Here is a 19,270-nt window from a genome sequence, read left to right as displayed (position 1 = left end):
GTGGGATTGCTGAATAAAGGCATTATCCCAAGATTAACACCTTAACGACTCAGGATGTAAATGTACGTCCTGGTGAGCTGGTACTTAACGCACCAGGACATACATTTACGTCCTATACATAACAGCGAGCATTGGAGCGATGCTCGCGTCATGCGCGGCAGGTCCCGGCTGCTGATAGCAGCCAGGGACCAGCCGGTAATGGCGGACATCCGCGATCGCGCGGATGTCCACCATTAACCCCTCAGATGCCATGATCAATACATGTCACGGCATCTGCAGCATCGCGGTCACTAAAATGGATGATCTGATCGTCCGCAGCGCTGCCTCAGCGATCTGATCATTACAACGGACAACTGGTCGCACAAAAAACAAGCCCTCATACTAGTCTGTGGATGAAAATATAAAAGAGTTATGATTTTTTGAAGGAAAGGAGGAAAAAACGAAAACGTAAAAATAAAATTGAGGTCAGTTGTTTGAATGAATAAAGTGACAATGTTCATGCTAGATGTTTATTCTCTGTAAGACCTATAAACATTGCCAAGCGCTGAACTCTGTATTTATAGTCCCATTGACACTTGTGAGACATCTAACTTGTGGGACATTACACCATTGTTTTCTTGATCAATGGCATTCCCAGTGGTCAGCTAGATATCACCTTTACTGTGGATAGGGTATAACTTTTAATCTTGGTATAACCTGAATGTGATAACCTGATAATTTGAATGTGTGTATCAGGACCTCTTACACCAGGGTACTCCAGGCAACTAAGCCCATGGGCCATCCTTTCTCTTTTACCAACCTATTTATAGGGTTATTCCAGGATTTTTTTTTTATTTGACTATGCTACAAGGGCTGTAAAGTTAGTGCAGTTCATAATATAGTGTCTGTACCAGTGTGTGATGGTGGCCTCGCAATTCTTATGTGATTTTCGCCCCAATATTTATTTTTAACTGCATACAAAATTACTCATGTCTCGGGACTTCCCAGGTTGCAGTTGCGTCAAGACCGGACATATCTAGTCAGTTGTGCAAAGGGAGCCTGTCTGCTTCAATGAATGGAGTGACAGAGAGATAATTTTGCAACAGCTGTAGGCACCCTGATTAGGAAAGCACTGATCTTTTGAGCTTATTTTTATTTTTTTTGCTGCAATGGGTGGGGTGGCTTATGTGTGAGAGGGAGGAATGTAACTTCACACCTACAAGCATGGAACTATGCGATGTGTAGTTAAAGAGACCAAACTCCAACAGGAAATACCCAGATAGCCTGGCAGGTATGTACTAAAATCACCTTATGGTGGATAAATGGTTATAAAAAATTATAATCTAACTATCATTAATTGTCTATATAGAGCAGTTTTCCCTCTTTCAATTGTCATTTACATGCATGGAGTGAGGGAAGATGTCATCCAGCCATCCACCATGTCACTTTCCAAGTCCATCTCTGAAAGTACCCCCCACGCTTCTGAGAGACAAAGACCACATGGTTTCTGCCCTGCACTGATTAGTCATACTCCCTTTAGCTGGTAGGTGTGTGCAGCTTTAGCAATCAGACATTGTATCTCTCTGCTCACAGAGAAGGAGGGTGTAAGCTGCTCTCGGAGATGGAGCTGTGAGGAGCTGGACCACAGAGAGAACAGAGCTACAATGGTTGTCGGGAAATTTAGTATTCATGCTGAAGAGAAGGGAAGGATGGCAAAGAATATCAAGCAGCCAGAGAAGACAACAGGGGCCACAGGAGCCATATAAGGCAGGGTCATTTACAGGAAACAAATATATTTTATATGTACTTCCCTGCAGCTGCTTTCTTTCAAAAATAGCACCTCACATATCCCCATGTTATGTGTAAGATTTGCTTAAAGGGGTATTCCAGGCAAAAACTTTTTTTTCTATATATACTGGCTCCGGAATGTTAAACAGATTTGTAAATTACTTCTATAAAAAAATCTTAATCCTTCCAATAGTTATTAGCTTCTGAAGTTTTCTGTTTAACTGCTCAATGATGATGTCACGGGAGCTGTGCATGATGGGAGAATATCCCTTGCATGATGGGAGAATATCCCCATAGGAGCTGGACAGCTCCCGGGACGTGAGTCATCAGAAAGCAGTTAGACAGAAAACAGAAACTCAACTTCAGAAGCTAATAACTATTGGAAGGATTAAGATTTTTTAATAGAAGTAATTTACAAATCTGTTTAACTTTCCGGAGCCAGTTGATATATAAAAAAAAGTTTTTGCCTGGAATACCCCTTTAACGAAATCTTGGTTTCCTGGAGTCTGTAGGCAGCACAAACGAGTGGGTTAACTGGACCTCCTTAACCCGGACAGAAGCTTGTATCTAGCAATAGAACACAACAATATTAGAATAATGCGCTTCACCTGGGAAGCCCTTATAAGAATCTACAAGGAGGAGACATACTCGTATTGTATGCAGCAAAACCGTTTATTGGGGGGGATATATTTGTGCTGCCTACGGACTCCGGGAAATCAAGATTTCGGTAAGCAAATCCTACAATTCCTGACCGTCCTTCGGCAGCACAAATGAATGGGACATTCATAGCAATGAAAAGCAGGGAGGGATATCACACAACTGATGCGCCTTGCAATACACTATTGCCAAAGGCTGATCACTCAGACGATGACCCGTCCAAACGATAATATCTGACCAAGGTAGATGGAGAGGACCATGTTGCGGCCTTACTAATCTGGTCAAGAGGAACGTGGCATTTCTCCACCCACGAGTTTGCTGTGGATCTTATCGAATGAGCTTTAACAGAAAGAGGACTCTGGACCTTCTGATTCATAAGAGAGATGGATGACCTCCTTAATCCACCTGGCTAAGGAAGCTTTGCTGGCTTTCTTTCCTGAGTTTATACCTTGGTTCTGAACAAATAAGGCTTCAAGTTTTGTTCAGGTAGGCTGTAATGGCTCGACCTACATCCAGAAGATAGAGATTTTCATCTTGACTCGCCGAGACTATTGGGAGAACAATCTCCTGATTGATGTTCAGGGGTGTGGAAATTTATTTAAAAAACTACTTGTCCACGGGACTAAAAACGGAGCAAAATCTACTTGTGCGGGCCAATTATCGCTTTTACACTCTCTCGTTTTTCCTCCTCGCCCTATAATAGCCATAAATAACTACTATAATGATACCTTTTAATTTTCTTATAACATATTCTCCGAAACAAACAAAATAATATTGAATAGTGAAGTTAAATTGAAATAGTAAAAGATAATTTAGCAAATTTAGTGGTTTTCTTTTCTACACCATTTACCTTGTGGTCAGCTAACATGTTATTTTGATACTTTAGGCCGGTCTGATTACAGCAATACCAGATTTGTATATTTTCTGTCATGTTTTAGTAATAAAAAAAAAATTCTGACCAATTTTTTTTGAATTGCCTTTTTCTGACCCCTGTAGCATTTATTTATTTATTTATTTATTTTCGCATACCAGGCTGTATGAGTGCTAATTTTTTGCGCCATAATCAGTTTTTTGTATCGGTACCATCTTGGTATTGATCGGACTTTTTAGGGACTATTCACACTTACAGTATTCTGTGCAGATTTGATGAGCAGGATTTTCTGCTGCAGATTTCAATGTAAACTTAATGACTTGAAATCCTGCGCATCAAATCTGCACAGAATACTGTACGTGTGAATAGACCCTTAATCGCTTTTTTCTTGGATATTATAAAAATTGCAATTCTATGTATTTTTTTTTTTTTTTTTTTTTTTTTACATTTACGTTATTTACCGTACGGGATGCATAATGTTATATTTTAATAGTTCATACAGTTACGCACGCAGCAATGTTTATTTATTATGTGTACATGTTTTTATATAGGAAAAGGTGGTGATTTGAACTTTTAATATTGAAGGGGTTAATGTCTCTTTTAAACTTTTATAAAAACTTTTTTTTTTTTTTACACTTTATTAGTCCCTTAGGGGACTTTTAGGAGGAATCATTAGATTCATCATGCAGATCAATGGAGTTCTATTGAACTCCATTGATTGGTGTGCTCTGTGTGATCCATTGACAGAGCCACGGACACCAGGGAACAGAGTTAAGCTCTCCGGCTAATTCTTTGACAGCGGCGATGTAAAGAGTTAATAGCCGGCCGTGGCGATTGCCGCATGCTGGCTATTAGCAGCGGCCCCCAGCTACTGAAAACAGCTGGGGGCTGCAGAGTATGGAGCGGACTAGAGACTGGAGCCCGCTCCATACACCCCTCTGAGCGCCGCCGTGCTTGTCGGGGGCTTTCAGGTCCAGCCTTGCTTGCCCGAAGCAGGACTAAGGGCCTGAAAAATTCACCATCCCGGAACTGCATGTCCCGGGCGTCGGGTGATAGGAATTCTACATCCCTGGATGTTACTTGTGGTAGCCACTTTAGGGCATGGTGCACAATATTACTGCATCCAGACGGAATCTCAAATATGGCTCTTTACAGGAATGTGCTTGTAGCTCACTAATACATCTTGCTGATGTTATGGCGATTAGGAACAGTGTTTTCAGAGACACCATCTTGAGGCTGGGCGATTGTATTGGCTCAAACGGTTCTTGAGAAAGATGCTTCAAGACTATTGAAAGGACTGAGCTTAGAAGAATCTAGAAATCAGAGGAACTCTAAAAAAGATCCCTTCCAGTCTGGCATTGCTTTAAGTCAGGTTTACTTTCAGTGTGTTCGGTTTCAAGCCTTTCTGGAAACTTTCCTGAAGGAAGTGTAAGAGCGAAGGCACTTCATTAACTTGGCAATTTCTTGATGAGCACCAGGACAAATAGATGCTCCAAACTATATTATATACTTTCAGAGTCTCCTGGTGGCTAAAAGTGTGCTGATGACCATATCAGAAAGGAATTTGGACCTCAGGGTCTGGCGTTCATGTTCCATTCTGCCAGTTGAAGAAGCGGAGTTCCGGGTGATAGAGACAGGCCTGGAGCAATAGATCTTTGAGCTTCGGTAGTTTCCAATATTCGCCTCTTGATAACTCTAACGCGAGAGAAAACGACACTGTCATACTTCCACTGTGGCCGAGACTAATCACTCTGACTTGCTCTTCTCTGATCTTTTTCAAGACCCGTGGGATCATTGGAATTGGAGGGAAGGCGTAAACAAAAATTTCGCTCAGTATGATGGAAAGACAGTCTAAGGCATCCTCATAGAGCAAAAGGCCGGAAGCTGTGTATTGTGACAAGATGCCATGACATCTAGAGACGGAGTGCCCCACTTGGCAGTAATCTGGAGGAAAACTTCCATATTCAGCTCCTGTTCCCCAGGCAACACGGCAGTCCTGCTGAGCCAATCCGTTTGTAGAATTCAAGTCTCCCTTTATGTGGACGGCCGAGATGGAGGATAACTTGGTCTCTACCAACTTCATTAGACGGTCGTACTCCTTGTTCAGGTAATAGACTGATGTTAAGTTGTCTGACTGAACTTACACCGACTTGTGGAGGAATAGGTTTCGAAAGTGTCTGAGAGCCAATCTGATGGCCCTCAGCTCCCTCATATTGGACGACATTTTCGACTCTGCTTGCTACCAAGTTCTCTGGACATAAGCATTCCCTACATGGGCACCCCAACCCCAGCTGGAGGCATCCATTGTGAGGACTTGAGGGTGGGAAGGAAGAAGAAGAAGAACCCCTTGCAAGAAACGAGTGGGGTGAAGCCACCACTTTAAATCTTCCTTCACTGCTTGAGGAATTGACAGGCAAGAATCGAGACTCTGAGGTGTCTTTTTCCAGTGTTTCAAAATATGAGATTGTAACACCCGGATGTGAGCCTTTGCCCACGGCAGAGTATCTATTGCTGATGTTAACTGGCCCAGGACTTGCATCGCCTCTCAGATTTTGCAGGACTGGCATGCTCTGAGATGCTGGATCCCTTCCTTTATCTTCACAACTCTACTGGGAAAGAGAAATAAAAGCATCTGCTTGGTGTTGATCACAAACCACAGGTAGATAATCTGTGGAGGGATGAAGAACGGACTTCTTCCAGTTTGTGAAAAAACCATGAGCCTGAAGAGTCTGGATCATCATCTCCAGATGATGATGAAGTATTTGCTCTGACGGGGCTCGCACCAGCCAATCGTGGAGGTACGGAGTTATATAAATCCCCTGGGACCTCAGGTGCGCAGTCAGTACCACAGCGATCTTTGTAAAGACTCAGGGGGCTGAAGTTATCCCAAAGGGAAGATATGTGACCATCTGATGATGGAGAATCACTACTCTCAGAAATTTCCTGTGGGCTTCCAGAATCGGCACATGGAGATATGCATCTTGCAGGTCTATTTTGGCAAGGAAGTCTCCCTGACAGATATTGAGAACAGCTGACTGTATGGTCTGGAACAGATGCAGAGGCAACCTTAGAAGCGGCTGCTGACACCTCATAAGCCCTCTTGCTGGCTGAATCTGTTTTGAGCTCCATAGGGTCAGATAGCAGCGAAGACTCCTCTGAAGGCAAAATAGCTTATTTTGGACAAACGTGCAGCCGCAAGGTCCACTTTGGGAGGTGTATCCCAGGAGGAAGAAGCAGATGGTTCCAGTACATAAGTTGTTTTGAACTTGGCTCCTGATTCAGATCTCTTTTCATGTTTGGGCCACTCCCATTTGAACCAGTCCTTAACCAGAGGTTGGGCTGGAAAATCCTTACCAGATGGGGGAAAGTAGTAAAGCTGTTGTGCATGTTTGACAAATCCTTGTCAGATTCTACTGCCCTTTTATCAGTGTGAATTAGCTTAGGAACTTTTTCCTTCAGTAGAAGAAATATGTTATCCACATTCTCTTATACTGAGACATCAGACAAAAGGTCACTCCCTTACTCATCATCTGAATGTGAGGCAGGTTCTGAGGCTGCAGGAGAGTGTGTCTGGACTTGGATCTCTTAACTCCCTTATCTAGAGAGGGTTTGATCTCGGAAAAGGTGTCCACCATCTGATCTTTAAACCAGCTAAGGTAGGAGCCTGGGTTAAACTGAGATGAACCAGACTGAATACGCTGGTCACATGCAGAGTGTTCCCAGAACTCTGGAAGAGGCTGACCACAATCATTATACATATTGGCCGACATTTATCATTGTCTTTAGACTGTTTTTTGTGTCTAGAAAAGGCGCAAGCAGGGTTTATTTGTGCCTTTTTTGTGCCTTTTGGTTTACACATTTCTACTGATTTTGAGTTGCAATCCACTGATTTTGGCAATACACATGATATAGAAAGGATTTATGAACTGCGCCTTTTTGTGAAAAGGCGCAAAGCCACTGAAAAGTCTCTAAAACTACATCAGCCCAGACTTAGCTTAGCTTTTTAGTGTATGTGAAGAGAACAATTTCAGAAAATGTGACCTGCACAAAATGTATCAAATGCTCTGCGATAATAAATGTGGTGCTCCTACACATTACCAGCACACACACAAAAGGTGTAGAAAAATGCTTCACTTACACCTACAATGATAAATGCCGGCCACTATGTTTTTCCTTTCCTCTTTCCTCCAGGATTCGCCATATAAAAAGAAGAAAAACAAACAATCAGTCAGCAAGGAGAACATCTCCAATCAAGGAGCAGGAAGACACCAGGACTCCATTTACCATGACCGTCTGAGGGATCTCCTGCCCGGCAGATGGAGATCCCTCGACTGAATGAATGCACCTTTTATGCGAAAGACGCACAACAGGTGCAACAGTTCCACATGTGCAATAGACCAGGCTGCTCACCAGGAGAAGACAAAGACACAGCACTTCTCAGGCGATCAGCACAGCAGACACCTCTGCTGAAGCCTGGCCCGCAGATCAGCCAGAATAGGGGAACATGCACCAGTAAGAAAAAAACAACTTGCCTAACGGTGCATACATTCCTCAGCCCTTAGGAACAGCGGTGCAGGGGCAATATAAGGAGGAACCTTAGCTGAGGGACCCAGGAAAACTCCTAAGTATGCAGCCGCACTTGAGTCCCCAGGGAAACCCCAGGTGGTATAGCGGAGGCACCGACTTCCAAACTTGTGTCCATGCAGGATGCTAGAAAAACATACAAGTGTGTTTCCTCCTTGTAGAGTCTAAGGGCTTCCCAGGTGGAGTGCAATATTCTAATATTGTTGTGTTCTATTGCTAGATACAAGCTTCTGTCCGGGTTAAGGAGGTCCAGTTAACCCCTTTGTTTGTGCTGCCGAAGGACGATCAGGAAGTGTGGTATTAAATCTTGGCTCCAATTACTAGGAAATAAGCTGCAGGCTTGTTGCTGTTTCTGGAAAAAAAGCAACTATATTTTTTGAATCCTGGATAAACCCCTGTAATGGTCACCTACCTCAACACTGTCCTAAATTGGCCCATCAGTTTTTCAGGATAATTGTCTAGCACTTCAGAAACTCCAGCACTGAGCCTGTGACATATTTCCAAACGATCCATCCTGCTTACTACTCCATCCATAATCTGTGATCACAATGCAGTCTGGTGTACTTTGGTTTGTAGTCCTTACATTGCGTTGCCATCTAACTTCATCTACTGTTCTCTTCTACCCAAGTCCAGTGACCACAGCCATTGTGCAGAGGGGAACTCTCAAAAAAGGAGCAGTGCTGGTGGCTGGAAAAGCCTGGGCTAAAGTGCGGTTAATGTTGGATGAAAACAACAAAATGTTGAATGAAGTGTTACCTAGCATGCCTGTGGAAATAGTTGGCTGGAAAGAGCTACCATCTGCTGGGGATGAAATCTTGGAAGTGGAATCTGAGGTAAAAAGATTTTTCTATTTTTTTCTTTTAGCATATTGAAATCTAGTTGTTTTTTCTATTACAAATTCACAATTGTTAGCCCTACATTCATCCTTCACATTGATGCAGATGATTGTGATCAAAATGTACTTGATGTGTAAAAACAATGTCAAACATTTGAAGTTCTTCCATGAAGAAGAGCTTTTTTTTGTTATTGTACATGTCATCGAAAGCATTTTAAATGGCTTCAATCTTTGATCCAGATCTGTCTTGTTGCCTTATTATAAATGGAGTAAATGTAACAGTCTAGTGGGTGAGGTTCACACAATGCATTTTGCAGCAGTTTTTTTTTTTTTCTAGCTAAGGCTGTATACTTGACATTTGCCCCATGTGAAAGGCCCTATTAAAATCATTGGGTTGGCCATATAATGATGTGGCCCTACAGAGTAAAAGTCTCTCTTTGCACCCCCCTCCATTGACAGATTGCTGAGTGCCCTGCATACTGTGGTTGTAGTTTATAAAAATCATTTTCATATACAAATATTTACGTCCTTTTGTTCAGGATTCTCATTTCTTGGCTAAAAGGAGGAGTAGTTATAAAGAGCGTCTTTTGCTCTGAGAACCTGCCCTGCCCTGCATTACACAGACATCCTATTGATATCATTTAACTTGTGTAATACATCATTTCCACTGTGGTGGCTCTGCAGGAAAACTGAACACTTACTCCCATGTTCCCAAAGATTACAGCTGATCTCTCTAGGTAGACACGTTGTGATGTCCTTATTGCCAAGGTCCCCCTTTTAACAGAAAGGCTTGTCCAAGGTGAAGAACCCCAAATTCTTTAATAGGGTACATGGAAACAGGTTTTCCAGACATTGTAAAATATCAGTTCATTATAAAGCATCTAATCAATCTGGAAGTAATATCTCTGGAGTTCAGTATCAGTGTAGAACCGAAGACTAGTTTCAGATGTGTATTACCGCTGCAAGTCCCAGCCCTACCATGTGGTAGTGCCAGAACTTATGGCCATAATACAGATGCAAAAATCTATGCGTATTACAATTGGCCAAACACTCCTTACATGCATGCAGTCAGACCTAATATCTTTAACATCCTCATTATAATATTTTATGGGGGTAAACTTTGGATTTCTAGCAACGAGCCAAAGAAGTTATCCAGTGGAGAACATTTGTAGAGGAACAGGAGAAAATGAAAAAGGATATGGAAGTGATTGAAGTCAAACAGAAGGAACACAGAGAAGCCCATCGGAAGCACCTGGATACTTTTATTGGCATGACCTGGAAAGAGAAAAGTGGTGTCTTGTATAGGGCTAGGAAAAGTCTCATGAACAAGAGACCAGGAGAGAAGACAACACGGGATAAACCAATAGTCCCCATTATAATAAAAGGTCAGTGTTAAATTGTTTTGTAAGATGTAGCTCTTTTCACATTGATATTCTTGTGGTAAGGACACCTGTCCTATATTAGGAAGCAATTGACCTGCCAGTTACCTACAAGAGGATCATGGTAACACAAGACTCATTGCTGCACTTGGGGAGCATAGGCTAGCCCATATGGTCTGATCCCACAGAGGAGATAATGTTGCATGAATTACTGAAAAATGTTATGCTGGCTAAAGTAGAAAGGACACACGCAGTACATTGCGACTATAATGGACACAAGGTCATTTGACTGGACCATGGCACAATGGAAAAAGGTGGCTTGCTGTAATGATTGACGTTTTCATTTACATTATGTGGACAATGTGTGCATCACTAACCTGGGGATGAGGTAGCACTATGGGAAGAAGGCAATCCAGAGGGGGCAGTGTGATTCTTTAGGCAATGTTTTGCTGGGATACCATGGGTCATGATATTTATGTGAATATTACTATGACACTTACCACCTATGCATTATTTGTACATAAAAAAATACCCCTTCATGGCAACAGTATCCCCTAATGGTAGTGGCCTATTTTATCAGTATCATTCCCCTACCAATCTACAGAATTTATCACAAATGGTTTGAGAAACATAGAGTTCAGGGTGTTGACTTGGTGTCAGGTACCACAGAACTATTTTAAAGGTCTTGTAGGGTCCGTGCCTCAATGGGTCAAAGCTGTTTTGGTGGCACTAGCGGAGCCTACACAAAATTTGGCAGGTGGTTTTAATGGTATTGCTGATCTGTGTATATGCCGATTTAAATAGAATCAGTATTCTTGACATGTTTACTCACCACTTCTAACTGTGTTGCGCCATGAATAAATTGACAGCTGGGTGTTTCCATTCGGTCTTCTCAGTAGGGTGTGTTGACAAGGAAAAAACAGTTACACCCATTTGTCAATTTATTCAATAAGTCCTAGTAGAAATAACAGGAATGTCACAAATAAAATAAAAATCTCCAGAATTATTTAATAGGAAATAGACTACATTTTTTTTTTTTTTTTATATCCTGTTGTTCTTTCTCTCAGGGGATGTTGATGGATCAGTGGAAGCCATTCTAGGTGTATTGGACACATATGAGGCAGATCATGAATGTGGACTGGAATTGGTCCATTTTGGAATCGGGGACATCAGTGAGAGTGATGTTGATCTTGCAGAAACATTTAATGGTAAGAAAACTTCCGACTTGTTCTGTTTCCTCAACTAGTATTGCAGTATTAGAGTTAAATAATAAGCAAAATACCTGCTGCTCTGTTTGTTACTGTTTAAGCTATTAGTATGCTTCTGATTTCATAACATTTTTACACTCAGCTTCTATATACGGATTCAATGTAAATGTTAGCAAATCCATTCAGCAAACTGCTGCCAAGAGCGATGTCCCCATTAAACTTCACAAGGTTATCTACCATCTCTTTGATGAATTGAAAGAAGAGCTCAGCAGTACATTACCAGAATTAACAGAAGAGTCTGTGAAAGGTATGTAGAACAATGGTTTAGATAGTTCACACAAGTATTTAGGATTTTCCTAATAAGAAACAAACAAATGACAACCCTATTATACCTAGCAAAAAGAAGATCTCTCACTATGCAGGATCAGGTTCGCTCTACATTACATGCGTTGCAGAGGAAATTAAGAATTTGCCTGGTGCTTTCTGATCTTGGGGTTTGCCTTGATTAACATCTTGTCATGGGACCCTCCTAACAAAGCGTTCCAAGCATTCTCTCAACACTTATGACCTATCTAGTGGATAGGGGAGACACGTTTGATTATTGGGGATCCAATCCCTAGGATTCCCACTGATCATGAGAACATGGGTCCAATGTCCCCTGTATGAATGTAGTGTTGGTCAATTTATAGCCGAAGAGACTAATAGTTAAGTACAGCACTTGCCTGTCTTAGTCACTTTGAATGGAGCAGCCGACTCAATAATCGGAACCATAATGTGAAAACAGCCTTATGGCTTTAGTGAGAAGAGACAAAGGTAACATCCGCACTCACCGCTGGTAGACTCGTACGCCTCTGAGCGCACAGTTTCTGCAGCCTGGCGTCCCTGGTTATGTCCCGTGGAGGAATTTAGAGTCTACCAGCGGTGAGTGCGGATGTTTGTCTCTTCACTAAACCATTACTCATACATTTTTTTTTTTGTATACGTCCTAGCACCTCCATATTCGACTCAATATCATTGGTCCGGATGACTACTATAGGGTCCGGATGACTACTATAGTGCTACAGGCTCACACATCATACCTCTGATTCTATACAATTAGGTGGTGCCATCTTTCATCTCCTCACCTACAGCCTTATGGCTTTAGGTAACCATATAAATCTTTGGCATGATCTGTATAACAATTCAATGTGAAAACTGCATTAAAAGGGTTGCCCCACAATCAACACTTTATAAGTAATCGCTGGTATCCCGAAGAATACTAGAATAGAAATCCTGTGTATCCCAGTTAACTGGGGACTTTGTTGCTTCATTCAACCTCTATGGGACTAATGGAGATAGTTGAGTACAGCACTTGGCTGTCTTCATCAGTCTCATAGACTTTAAATGGTGTAGTAACATACATGTCCCACTGCCACTCTCTATTCAAATGGGGTATATGGGTGTTTCTTTTTGTAAGGCAAAAAATAAAATGTAAAATTTTTGCAGACTTTGCTTATGCCCCGAGTCTCAGTGATGTAAAAGGTATATATGCCAAATTTCAAGAAGATTGGATAATATTTAGAGGTTGCACACTTTGATCAGTTTTGTAAAAGTAGGCAACAAAAACGATTTTTCAATGTTAATTACTTTTTATTGGGAAAACTAGAAATCACAAACTTAAAATAATATTAAACTTGACACTAAGATTAATAGGTAGTATAATATTCAAAACGTGTTATATTAATCAACTTTGAACGATGCAATCCCTTCTTTTGTGCGCTTGGTGACGACTTTTCTGTGATGCTCGACTACCCTCAACAAGAATTGTTTTTGTTGTTCTTCCCTGACCGATTTGTTAAACTTTTTTTATCAGAGCAATTCCTCTTTCTGCGGTATCATTGACCACCTTAAGAGCGTTCACATGGCTGTTCTCCATCCCAAGTAGACGTGAGAGATCAGGAGGTTTTAATCTAGGACTTGAACGTAATTTTCTCGTTGCTGGGGGTGAAAACTCGGCCTCTTCGTCACTAGGTGCCGATGATGATGGAGAGGAGTCTTCCAGTATAACTGTCTTATTGATTTCAGCAATAGCTTTGTAATGTTTATTCTTATATGAATCATTTTTGTCTTCTTTTGTACATTTAGTTCTTATTTTCGAGGCAAAAACCTTGTCTACTCCACTCATTGACAAACTTATACGATCTTCTCTTTATGACCTAAGAAATTCTTTATTTTCTTGTGATACGCTAGTCATGTCCATCACATTTTGCCGGGAAATGTCAAATAACTTGACAAGATCACCTTTCCAAATCTGCCATTTCCCATTTGCTTTATCCGTGTTTCTCGATTTCTCTTTACCCAGATTTTGTTATTCTTTGAACAGCTTCCGTATACCAGCACGGATATTCTCCTCAGTCTGTACAGAGATATTTGCTTTCCTCCACACTTCCTGTAGTTTGGTGCTGGTAGATTTAGCAGCATCCGAAAGTGTTACTTTCATTTCCTTGTGATGGTAAATAAAAACTGAAAGTCCAAGTAAAGAAGTGACAGGGGAGGCACGGCTCATTCATAAAATGAAGGCAGGAGAAAAATGGATGCAACTCAAACAGTAAAATAATACAAGGATGGTAACCAGTAGTGCACGGATCAGAAAAAGAAGCACAAGCAATAGCTGTGGTTTCGTGCTAATTAGCACAAAACCACCGGTGTTTGCCTCTGAGCCCCCGTCTACCTCTCCACCCTTATTCCTTCCATGTGCCTTCCCTGACCTAGCGATGGACGCGGTGAGTGCGGGATCATCCCGTCTTTTTTACTGCTAAAAGCTGAAAGTACTTGTTCCTTTGAAGGGAGGCGAGCTCCTAAAAACTCACCACTAGGCACCTTTTCTAGCAGCCAAATTCTCTTTTGGTTCCCATTGGTTTGGTTGAAAGAAATACATGAGAAACCCATTAGTACAAAGCACTTCAATATAAGAAATTTCAATAGTTTGAGATAAGTGATCAATGTGTGCAACCCCTAAATATTATCCAATCTTCTTGAAATTTGGCATATATATCTTTTACATCACAGAGATTCGGGGCGTAATCAAAGTCATATGAAAATCACATCTTTGGAAAAATGAAATACCCTAGCACCCTAGGATATATGGGATCTGAACACTGTTTTCATATTAGGATTGGGATCATGATACATGGCACCACCAGTTGCTAACATAAAGTATTTATCTTTTTAGGTGAGGCTTCTGTTCTTGCTTTATTTGATGTCTCAGTTGGGAAGAAGACTGTACAGGTGGCAGGCTGCAGAGTGCAGAAGGGCTTTCTAGATAAGAAGATGAAGTTTAAATTAATCCGTAACAATACCACTTTATGGGAAGGTAAGATATACAGATTCTGATTTTTAGTACAGTGGTCCCTCAAGTTACAATATTAGTCGGTTCCAGGACGACCATTGTATGGTGAAACCATTGCATGTTGAGACCAGAACTCTATGGAAACCTGGTAATTGGTTCCACAAATAGGAAAAAGTGATGATGAAAAAATAATAAATAGTTAACTAATACAGATAAAGCAAGTCCTTACATATAAAAGTAAGAAAGATCTGCTGGGAGCTGTAAATCACTGTCTGTAGAGGACAGGAGCTCCCTGTACAGTACTCGCAATGTCCTAAAAAGTAAAATGGAGCTGCCCCCACCTGGTGTCCAAAGCTAATCCTGGCACAGGTAAAGAGTAGTAGAGAACATGTAATACCTCCCTGTACTGTTGGGAGGCGCTACTAGACAGCCATACGCTTCAGTAATACAGGTGTTTTACCAGTGAATGCCCATTCTGATTGGTCAGTTCTACCAGTCATTGACATGTTTCACAGATCTGGACTGTCCTGAGGCATTAGATATTGAGTCTGGTATCAATTTACATTGGTCCAGAAAAGACCATTGTATGTGGAAAATATTGTAAACTGGGGGGCATTGTAAGTTGAGGGATCACTTCAGATTGTAAATGTTGGCTTGTCCTGTAATATGACGTTTTCCACCTCAGGATCATTAACTTCTCTTAAGCACCATAAGAACGATGTGCCAACAGTAAAAACCGGGGTGGAATGTGGCCTGAGTCTGGACCAAGATGTGGAGATTAAAGTTGGAGATGAAATCATTTGCTTTGAAGAAAAGACCGTACCTCAGAAAATATCATGGGATCCTGGATTCTAGGTGTGTATCACCGGCTTAGAGAGTCCTTGTCTACCAGTCCAGTAAACCATACCCTGCTTCCATGGGGATCAAATTGTGGTAGTATAAATAACATATTTAGCCCCTTAACGACCACGGACGTACATTTATGTCCTGTGTATGACCACGAGCATCGGAGCGGTGCTTGCGTCCTACTCTATCAGCAGTCGGGGACCCGCCGGTAATGGCCTACATCAGCGATCGCGGGGATGTCCACCATTAACCCCTCAGATGCCGTGATCAATACAGATCACGGCATCTGCGGCAATGCGCATGTTAAAATAGATGATAAGATCGCCCGCAATACTGCCGCGGGGATCTGATCATCTGTAATGGCGGCCGGAGCTCCCCTCACCTGCCACCGGCCATCTCCCGGCGTCTTCTGCTCTGGTCTGAGATCGAGCAGACCAGAGCAGAAGATCACCGATAATACTGATCAGTGCTATGTTCTATGCATAGCACTGAACAGTATTAGAAATCAACTGATTGCTATTGATAGTCACATAAAAAGTATCAAAAAAAAAAATTGTCCCTTTTTCCCATTTTACCCCGCCCCCACCCCCCAAAAAAAACATACATTTTTTTTTTTATAAACATATTTGGTATCGCCGCGTGCGTAAATGTCTATCAAAATATAATGTTAATGATCCCGTGCAGTGAACGGCGTAAACGTAAATTTTATATATGTACATTTTATTATAAAAAATTTATAAAAAGTGATCTAAAAGTTTTATATATGTAAATGTGGTATCAATAAAAAGTACAGATGACGGCGCAAAAAAGAAGCCATCATACCACCCCATATACGGAAAAATGAAAAAGTTATAGGTGGTCAAAATATGGCGATTTTAGATTACTGATTTTGTACAAAAAGTTTGAGATTTTTTTAAGCGGTACAAAAATAGAAAAGTATCTAGCCATGGGTATCATTTTAATCATATTGACCCACAGAACACATATCATTTTTACTGTAAACTGTATGGTGTGGAAACAAAACCCTCCAAAGTGTGCAATATTTTGGTTTTCATTTAAATTTCCTCCCTAAAATAATGATTCTTTGGGTTCGCCATACATTTTTTGGTAAAATAAGAGGTTTCATTACATAGTACAATTGGTTATGCAAAAAACAAGCCCTTATATGGGTCTGTAGATGGAAATATAGAAGAGTTATGGATTTTAGGAGAGGAGGAAAAAACTAAAAACTTTAAGCATTAATAACTCTGGGATGCTTTTACCTTTTATTCTGATTCCGAGATTGTTTTTTCGTGACATATTCTACTTTATGTTAGTGGTAAAATTTTGTCGATACTTGCATCATTTCTTGGTGAAAAATTCCAAAATTTGATGAAAAAATTGAAAATTTTGCATTTTTTTTACCTTGAAGCTCTCTGCTTATAAGGAAAATGAATATTCCAAATAAATGATATATTGATTCACATATACAACATGTCTACTTTATGTTTGCATCATAAAGTTGACATGTTTTTACTTTTGGAAGACACCAGAGGGCTTCAAAGTATAGCAGCAATTTTCCAATTTTTCACAAAATTTTCTAAATCGAAATTTTTCAGGGACCAGTTCTGTTTTGAAGTGGATTTGAAGGGCCTTAATATTAGAAATACTCCACAAATGACCCCATTATAAAAACTGCACCCCTCAAAGTATTCAAAATGACATTCACAAGGTTTGTTAACCCTTTAGGTGTTTCACAGGAATAGCAGCAAATTGAAGGAGAAAATTCAAAATCTTCATTTTTTAGACTGGCATGTTCCTGTATACCCAGTTTTTTAATTTTTACAAGGGGTAAAAGGAGAGAAATCTTCCTAAAATGTGTAACCCAATTTCTCTCGAGTAAGGAAATACCTCATATGTGTATGTAGAGTGTTCGGCGGGCGCAGTAGAGGGCTCAGAAGGGAAGGAGCGACAGTGGGATTTTGGAGAGTGAGTTTTTCTGAAATGGTTTTTGGGGGTATGTCGCATTTAGGAAGCCCCTATGGTGCCAGAACAGCAAAAAAAAAAAAACACATGGCATACTATTTTGGAAACTACACCCCTCAAGGCACGTAACAAGGGGTCCAGTGAGCCTTAACACCCCACAGGTGTTTCACAACTTTTTGTTAAAGTTGGATGTGTAAATGATTTTTATTTTTTTTCACTAAAATGCTAATTTTACCCCAAATCTTAAATTTTTACAAGGGGTAATAGGAGAAAATGCCCCCCAAAATTTGTAACCCAATCTCTTCTGAGTATGGAAATACCCCATGTGTGGACGTGAAGTGCTCTGCTGGTGCACTACAAAGCTCAGAAGAGAAGGAGCGCCATTGAGCTTTTGGGATAAAAATTGTTTGGAATGGAAGTCAGGGGCCAAGTGCATTTACAAAGCCCCCGTGCTGCCAGAACAGTGGACCCCCCCCCCCCCCCACATGTGACCCTATTTTGGAAACTACACCCCTCACAGGTGCAGTGAGTATTTACACCCCACTGGCGTTTGACAGATGTTTGGAACAGTGGGCTGTGCAAATGAAAAATTTAATTTTTCATTTTCACGGACCACTGTTCCAAAAATCTATCAGACACCTGTGGGGTGTAAATGCTCACTGCACCCCTTGTTACATTACATGAGGGGTGTAGTTTCCAAAATGGGGTCACATGTTGGGGGGGGGGGGATCCTTTGTTCTGGCACTATGAGGGCTTTGTAAACACACGTGGCCTTCAATTCTGGACACATTTTCTCTTCAAAAGCCCAATGGCGCTCCTCCTCTTCTGAGCATTGTAGTTCGCTCGCAGAGCACTTTACATCCACATATGGGGTATGTTCTTACTCAGAAGAAATGGGGTTACAAATTTTGGGGGGCTTTTTTCCTATTTTATCTTGGATAAATGAAAATTTTTGGGTAACACCAGCATTTTAGTGAAAAATGTTTTTTTTTTTTTTTTTTTTTTTTTTTCATTTTTCCATCCAACTTTGAAGAATTTTCATTAAACAACTGTGGGGGGTGTTAAAGGGGTACTCCGCCCCTAGACATCTAAGATGTCAGAACGCCGCGGTCCCACTGCTGGGGAACCCCGGGATCGCCGCTGCGGCACTGCACTATCATTGCTGCACAGAGCGAGTTCGCTCTGTGCGTAATGACGGGCTATGTAGGGGACGGAGCAGCGTGACGTCATGGCTCCGCCCCTCGTGACATCACGGCCCGTCCCCTTAATGCAAGTCTATGGCAGGGTGCGTGACGACCGCCACGCCCCCTCCCATAGACTTGTATTGGGGGGGGGGGGGGGGGGGGCGTGACGTCACGAGGGGCGGAGCCGTGACGTAACGATGCTCCGGCCCCTGTATTGCCCGTCATTACGTGCAGAGCGAACTTGCTCTGTGCAGTAATGATAGCGCAGTGCCGCAGCGGGGATCCCCAGCAGCGGGACCGCGGTGATCTAACATCTTATCCCCTATCCTTTGGATAGGTGATAAGATGTCTATGGGCGGAGTAACCCTTTAAGGCGCACTATACCCCTTGTTACGTTCCGTGAGGGGTGTCGTTTCCAAAATGGGGTCACGTGTGGGTATTTCTTTTTTGGCGTTTATGTCAGAACTGCTGTAAAATCAGCCACCCCTGTGCAAATTACTGAGCCTTGTTGTGCGTCCACAGAGCATTTTACGCCCACATATGGGGTATTTCCGTACTCAGGAGAAATTGCATTACAAATTTTGGAGGTCTTTTTATTTTCACAAGCATTAAAAGGAAAAAAAGTATGGGGCAACACCAGCATGTT

General features: G+C 41.6%; 1 protein-coding gene across 6 annotated transcripts in view; it reads left to right on the top strand.

The window, feature by feature from the left end:
* MTIF2 (mitochondrial translational initiation factor 2) overlaps positions 1-19,270 on the top strand; it is a 66,752-nt gene that overhangs the window by 43,141 nt on the left and 4,341 nt on the right. For all 6 annotated transcript variants that reach the window (XM_056567781.1, XM_056567779.1, XM_056567778.1 and 3 more), the window contains 6 exons: positions 8,508-8,712; positions 9,847-10,099; positions 11,161-11,301; positions 11,444-11,608; positions 14,513-14,653; positions 15,315-15,484. In XM_056567781.1, the coding sequence (XP_056423756.1) occupies positions 8,508-8,712; positions 9,847-10,099; positions 11,161-11,301; positions 11,444-11,608; positions 14,513-14,653; positions 15,315-15,484 (1,075 nt within the window). The remainder of the gene's footprint in view (positions 1-8,507; positions 8,713-9,846; positions 10,100-11,160; positions 11,302-11,443; positions 11,609-14,512; positions 14,654-15,314; positions 15,485-19,270) is intronic.

This window comes from Hyla sarda, chromosome 3, assembly GCF_029499605.1.
Source record: "Hyla sarda isolate aHylSar1 chromosome 3, aHylSar1.hap1, whole genome shotgun sequence".
In the NCBI taxonomy this organism is placed as follows: Eukaryota; Metazoa; Chordata; class Amphibia; order Anura; family Hylidae; genus Hyla; species Hyla sarda.
This window is presented reverse-complemented; position numbering and strand designations above follow the sequence as displayed.